This window comes from Solanum pennellii, chromosome 2, assembly GCF_001406875.1.
Source record: "Solanum pennellii chromosome 2, SPENNV200".
Classification (NCBI taxonomy): domain Eukaryota; kingdom Viridiplantae; phylum Streptophyta; class Magnoliopsida; order Solanales; family Solanaceae; genus Solanum; species Solanum pennellii.
Window position 1 is genome coordinate 35885339 of NC_028638.1, and position 7483 is coordinate 35892821.

The 7483-nt window shown below is 29.3% G+C and overlaps 1 protein-coding gene and 1 pseudogene across 1 annotated transcript; both read left to right on the forward strand.

The window, feature by feature from the left end:
* LOC107009952 overlaps positions 1–832 on the forward strand; it is a 20444-nt pseudogene extending 19612 nt beyond the window's left edge.
* Positions 833–3086: 2254 nt separating this feature from the next.
* LOC107009953 (G2/mitotic-specific cyclin-1-like) lies at positions 3087–5358 on the forward strand. Its single transcript, XM_027914130.1, has 7 exons — positions 3087–3152; positions 3240–3365; positions 4188–4277; positions 4370–4591; positions 4654–4752; positions 4838–5016; positions 5124–5358. The coding sequence occupies exons 1-7, from the start codon at positions 3102–3104 to the stop codon at positions 5263–5265; spliced, it is 909 nt and encodes a 302-aa protein (XP_027769931.1). The 5' UTR covers positions 3087–3101; the 3' UTR covers positions 5266–5358.
* Positions 5359–7483: the final 2125 nt, after the last annotated feature.

Genomic DNA, 7483 nt, shown 5'->3' on the forward strand with positions numbered 1-7483 from the left:
CACCATGACTGTGCAGTATGTACCCACTGAAGAACAACCGGCTGATATTCTCATCAAGCCTCTCCCGAGCCGACAGCACGATTACCTCAGTTCCAAGCTTCCGTTCGCTTCCGCGCAGCTCAGCTTGAGGGGAGATAATAACAGATAGTATTAAATAAATAGTATTATATAATATTAGTATTTACTGTGTACTAATCCTAGTCCTATTAGGATTAGTACTCCTTAATCCTAGTCCTATTAGGATTAGTACTCCTTCCTATATCTCCTATATATATCTCCCATGTATTCTCTTATTGGGTTAACACTTCAATACAATCAATATTCCTTCAATATATAATATGCATCTGTACAAGACTGGGGACCTCAATAATTACAAACAATTCTGAATTACTTTGTTATAATTATATGTACCAGCTAGAGGAATTGTCTTTCTTCTTAATCGAGCTTTGTCTCGTTGAATATGAAATGCTGAAGCAGGCACCATCATTTATGGCTGCTGCGGCAATCTATACAGCTCAATCTACGCTTTATGGCGTCATGGAATGGAGTAGAACCTGTGAATGGCATACAGGGTTTCAGAAGATTCACTTATGTGAGTACACTAATTAATAACTTCGTTTTTCTATATTGTAATTCTCACTTTCAGTACTTGTTCTGATCATTTAGCTTCTTTTCAATTCTTTAATTTAGGGAATGCGCGAAATTGATGGTGAGGTATCACGAGAAGGCAAAAACAGGGGGACTAATAGGGGTGCATAATAAGTATAACGCATCCAAATTTGTGTACGTAGCAAAAGTTGAGCCAGCATATTTCCTGGTCCAAGACTCTTGAGGAACAAACTTTACGCAATAGTATCATTAAACAACAGGATATATCTTATGCAAGTTCGAGCTAATGACATGAAATAAGTTACTAGCAATTGTTTGTTGCCCTAGTGGTAAATTTTGTTACTATTTATATTTATTTTTTCTTGAAAAACTCATGAGTTGATTTATTCATGTTCAATTTGGAAAGATACCTGTTATATTTTAATGAGGTTATGTAATTTATGGAAAAACTTTATCTCTGTTTCTGAAGTATATCATTTGATATTTAGCTTTTTATTCTGGTAGTATAAATATTCTTCATTTGATTGTTCCCACGTTTTTCTTTGAAACATCTCAAAGATATATTTCAAACATTATGACATATGTCTATTAAAGATATTTAAATATTTGTTACGACGTTTTATAATATTTTAGCAACGATAATGATCTCAAAAAGTTTTGCATCCAACCTCCAAATATTCATATTTTCAACATTTCAATTAGAGCAGATCAATCTAGGGGAGACACTTTTGAAGAGAAAGTCGTCAATACTTTTTAGGGTTCTTTTCTTCTTGTTGTTTTCTTAGAGATTAGTAACTAAAATTCTTGTTTTGTGTTTTATGCAGGTTGTAGTTGTGGAAGATCGGTTGGGGTGTAAGGAGTACCCGTATTTTATATCCGCTTAGCTTGTGTTTAGGGTTTACTTGCTGAGTACCGTGTGATTTGATACTCTTCTACAATTTTTTGTAGGTTACTAGTCTGGACCTTTGCGATATTTTCTCTTCCACTTGTGTGAGGCTTCTTATGGAGATTTATGAGGTGATTTCTTGTCATTTCAGCGGACCTTCTTACTCCTATTCATGATCTTGTTCTACTCTACAAACAATACTATATGAGACTTGTATTTTTCTTTTGATTTATTTGTAATATTTTAGAGGCTTGTACACGTGACAACCAGGTTTTGGGGGTTTAATCAAGTTGACATTGTTTTCCGCAGTATTTTATAGTATTAGACTTTTATTCACATTTTAATTCCTCATTCACTATATTAGTTGATTTTTAGGCTGACTTGTCTTGATAGAATAAGACGAGCGACATTACATTCATTTTTGGGTCTGACATATATGGTATAAATAATTAATCAAGTTATGTTTCATCATAGGATTTTTTTTAATTTATAATTTTGATATATTTTTCGAACGGCTATATATTACGTGAAGGCTTTTGTGTAATTAGAATATAGATTATGTAGTGACTAGCGGTCAACTATACATTTAATTGCCTATATATATTAATTACAATTTTTTTTAAATAAAGCAAATATGATAAGTTAATTAAGTTACAATCTCATAGTATAAAATATATAACTCAAATCCAATTAAATCAAGAAATTATAGAAAGTAATTTAGCAGTCTACCATGTTTGGATTAATTTGTTACAACGGTCATATATTTTTTTGTAATATATAAAGCGATATCACATCTAATTATGTTTCACCAAGACACAATATACAATAAACATTGTTTTCTCCCTTCTCTTCTTTTCATTTGTTTCATTTATTCAACACAAAAAAGGGACCAGAATAAATTCACAAATATGCAAGGTAACTATTTGGATTGACATTGTTCACTTTTTTTTAATTTGATTTTTGGTATACAAAATGTTTGTTTGATTCAAAATGTTTTTTTTTTATATGAATGAAAGGTGGTAACGCACAAATCGTCAAGATTGGAGGGGAGAGGACACAAACTAGAAGAGCACTTAGTGTTATTAACCAGAATTTAGTAGGAGCTCATCGATATCCTTGCGTTGTTAATAAGCGCGGATTATCAGAGTAATTCTTGTTTCAATTTTTAAATTATTATCTTTTGATGTGTTTTCATTTTATATAATTTATTTGGGGTTTTCTTTTTCGTGATTTTAGAACAAACGGGAGGTTAGACCATAAACGTTAAATTTAATTTTTTTTTGAATTTTATATATAGATTTTAGTAATGTCAATGTCACTATTGCTTAATTATATTTTTGGTTAGTTAGCTGATACATAAAGTATAAATTTTTAAATGAAGGAAATTTGGTGCTACACAAATTGGTTCCTTACACCAACATTACCTTGAGGTAAAGAATTTCTATCTCATATCACGTAAAAAGTTAAAACGTAAAAGTTGATTTTTTAAAATTCTTTTTAAGTGTACTCAAATGATTTTGAACAGGAAACCAAGAAACCAAAACTAGCTATTGGAGATTTTACGATATGGGAGGAACATGACACAAATGAAGCTCAACCAGTTCCTATGTGTTTGGAACAACCTGAATCATTCTCAAGTGACAAGGTCACACAAATTGTTAGACAATTTATTTTTAATTTTACTTTCTAGTGGTATTAATTTGTGTTGATGTTCTATACATATGCGCGATTACAAATTCAGGAGGTGGAGATTGAAATGGAGGATGTGTTTGAGGAGGCTTTAATAGATATTGACAACGATGATGCAAAAAACCCGCTTGCTGGGGTTGAATATGTGGGAGATTTGTATGCCTACTACAGGAAAATGGAGGTTAGTCTAGTTTCGTTAGAAGGATCTAAGTTATATATATATAGCTAATAATCTTTACATGTTGTAAAGTTATATGTTATTGTTGGTCAACTTAATTTGATAGTATTATAAACATAAATATTTTGTTAGTGCGCAGAACTTCTTCTAAAAATTTCAGCTTTGTTGAGGTAAATTTCATAAGTAACAAGGAAGGTATGTAGTCTTTATTCAATCATTTGATTGTTAATTGAGTTTCAAATGAAAAAAATATTTTTTTTTCAAATCGAGAATTTTTTTAGGGTTAGCGGTGTAAGGTTGATTAGAAGCTTGGTGGATAATGGGGCCGCACCCTCAAGTAAAATTTTTAGGTTTCAAACGTTACTACCTTTTATAACAAGACTACAATAACTATTCTTTCACTTCCTATATATCAAGCCAAATTGATGGATTGTTTAACTACAAGACTATATAAATTTATCTTGTCTTCTTAAATTATCAACCTTATGTTTAGTTAAAACTTTTACTATCAATTGCTTCCTTTCCTTGATTAACATAACACATACACATTAGATGTAATTTAATAAGTACCTTACAAATATATCACTTACTTTGTTAGTAAAAATGTCTTTTTTTCTTTTTTGACAATTCTTTAATTTCAACTTTGCACATAACATATTTAAAATTATGTAAATGACATTTTAATACATTCCATGTATATGACAACAGAAGATTTAGTATCTTAATAAACTCTGTACCAAGTCAAAACAAATGGTGTAGAGTACCTTTTTCTACCTATTTTACCTTTTTATGAAATTACAAGTAATATTGCCCAATGTATTTCAGGTTTATAGTTGTGTTTCACCAAACTATATGGAACAACAATCTGAGATCAATGGGAATATGAGAGGTGTACTAATAGACTGGATCATTGAGGTAATTAAATTGAATACATTGGAAATAATCAGAATTAATTAAAGGTATAATTGTTAATTAACTTTCTTATAATTATTCTAATAAACTAACAGGTACATGACAAGTTCGAGCTCAAGGAAGAGACATTATTTCTTACTGTTCATTTGTTAGACCGATTTTTAGACAAACAAGTTGTTGGCAAAAACAAACTGCAGCTTGTTGGTCTCGTTGCCTTTCTAATAGCAGGCAAATACGAGGAGATTTTACCCCCTCTTGTGCAGGAATTGGTGATTATTTCGTATGAAACCTACACCAAAAAAGACGTTATTGAAATGGTAAAAATAATCATCGCAGTTATTTTTGATATTTAATAAATTCCTAATCAATTTTACTGCAGGAGAAATTGATGCTCAACACATTGCAGTACAATATGTCCTTTCCAACTGCATACGTTTTTATGAGAAGATTTCTCAAAGCTACTCAAGCTGATAAAAAGGTTATAATAGCACAAAAAATAGTTATTTCGTATTTTATTTTATTCATTTTTCATATATAGTATCTGAATTACTTTGTTGTACCAGCTAGAGGAATTGTCTTTCTTTTTAATCGAGCTTTGTCTCGTGGAATATGAGATGCTGAAGAATTCACCATCATTTATGGCTGCTGCGGCAATCTATACAGCTCAATGCACGCTCTATGGCGTCAAGGAATGGAGTACAACTTGTGAATGGCATACAGGGTATTCAGAAGAATCACTTATGTGAGTACATCGAGTATACTAATTAATTACTTCGTTTTTCTATATTATAATTCTCTCTTTTACTACTTATTCTAATTATTTCGCTTCTTTTCAATTCTTTAATTTAGGAAATGCGCAAAATTGATAGTGAGGTATCACGAGAAGGCAAAAACAGGGGGACTAATAGCGGTGCATAATAAGTATAACGCATCCAAATTTGGGTATGTAGCAAAAGTTGAGCCAGCATATTTTCTGGTCCAAGACTCATGAGGAACAAACGTTACGCGATAATATCATTAAACAACAGGATATATTTTGTGCAAGTTCGAGTTAATGACCTGAAAGAAGTTACTAGTAATTGTTTGTTGCCCTAGTGGTGGATTTTGTTAGTACTATTTATTTTATTTTATCTTGAAAAACTCATGAGTTTTTTTATTCATGTTCAATTTGGAAACATACCTGGTTATATTTTAATGAGGCTATGTAATTTATGGAAAAACTTGATCTTTGTTTGTGAAGTATATCATTTGATATTTAGATTTTTAATTTGGTACTATAAATATTCTTCATTTGATTGTCCCCACGTTTTTTCTTTGAAACATCTCCAAGATACATTTCAAACATTATGACTTATGTCTATTAAAGATATTTAAATCATGTTTTGACAATATTTTAGCAACGATGATAATCTAAAAAAGTTTTGTATTCAATATTCTAATATTCTGACTTTCAACAATTTCAATTGATATAATATCAGATTCGACTTTTTAAACTTACTTTAAAATATCAAGATTTGTTTAATAATAGTTAATTTTGACGCTTTATCTAAATTATAATAGTGTAGAAGAAGAAACGATTTGGAGGGTGTTGTAGGGCATTTGTGCAAATAAAAAAAAAGTATATATATAGACTATAGTTCTCCTTTTTAGAATTCAAAAGTCTTTATAATAATCAATTGGTAGCATCCATAAAGGATTATTTCCAAGCAAAGCATGGTATGAGTTCTTATGTCATTACTTAATTGCTTTCTTTTCTTCCTTAATTTTATCGATACATCTTTCGTATTTGTTACATTCTCTATTTCAATTTATTTGATTTGATTTAAAATATTTATGAAGAGATATCTCTTTATTTTTGATGCATTTTTCATAAGTCACCACGATTTAAATATGCTAAAAACTTCATTCGTTTAGCACATTATTTCCCCATATTATATACTAGATGAGCATGTCCCTTGTCAACACAGGTCCAACACTTCATATTTTCAAGTAGTTAATGTTTTTTGTTATTTAGTGATGAAGAATAAACTTATATACTAGTATCATTGGCTCAAGCAGAAGATATATATATACAAAAATGATAAAGCTATATATAATAGATTATAGATACGTTTTCAAATATGTATGTTGGCAGAATTAGATGCACATGCCAAAGTAATTTTCTACTTACCATCAGATGTTATCACATAGATTGCATATTGTTTTTACAAAGTTTTCAGTTCAATCAATTTTTATTTTTTAAAATGATTAACGATTAATTTTTCTATTTTTTTCCTTGCTCGTATATTCATTTGCTATACCATAAAGTACACTTCTACTACCTGTCATCTTAAAATAATTATGTGATGTAGTTCACATGTTTTTCTCTGCTAAAAATTAATTAACGACTAAATTTAATTATGAAGCAATTTGACAAAATCAACAAATTATTTATTGCTTTGACAAATCTTGTTATAATAAATCTTAAAATAAATATGACTTTGTTACATACTTCATAATGTTATTAGATACATGTGATTAAATTTTTGATATATACGCCAAATACAAGTAGTAAATGTTTTAATTACTTCATAGTATGTGTAGGAGGGCATTTCACCAACTTTTCACGAAGTCACCATTTTAAAAAGAAAATAACTAAAAGTTAAATTTATCTTTAAAAATACAATATTATTGTATCTCAATATTTTAAGCAAAAATTAAAATTCATTTATCCATATTTACATCATCAAATATTAAATTTTTTTTTTTAAAAAGATCATATTATTGCATCTCAATATTTTAAGCTAAAACTAAAATTCATTTATCCGTATTTACATCATCAAATATTTTCAACGTCTTTATTTGAATGACTTAGAGCTCATTTAATTTGAATTGACTTAAAATTTAGCTTTTAAGTTAATAATAAAAAGACAAAATAAAATGATTTTTAAGTCAAAAAATAGAAAGTAAGGCGAGACCTACTTTTGATTCTTGACTTATTTCAAATCATTTTAAACTTATATTTTAAGTTTTTTTTATATATATACAAACACCTCCAAATGTTAAAAATTGACTTAAAATTTCCATCTTTAAGTCGTTCAGTATCATGCCATCTCATAGCTACAGATGTTTCAGAACACATGAATATCCTCTGAAGTCTAGGCTTTAAAGAAAAGTACCTTAAAACCTTCACTGGGATTTAATTGACCTTATTAGTTAAGTCATTACGA

Coding starts and splice junctions, on each gene's coding strand:
- LOC107009953 (XM_027914130.1), top strand. CDS start 3,102: ATGTGTTTGGAACAACCTGAATCATTCTCAAGTGACAAGGTCACACAA. Junction 3,153..3,239: donor GTGACAAGGTCACACAAATT/GTTAGACAATTT, acceptor CAAATTCAGGAG/GTGGAGATTGAAATGGAGGA. Junction 3,366..4,187: donor CCTACTACAGGAAAATGGAG/GTTAGTCTAGTT, acceptor AATGTATTTCAG/GTTTATAGTTGTGTTTCACC.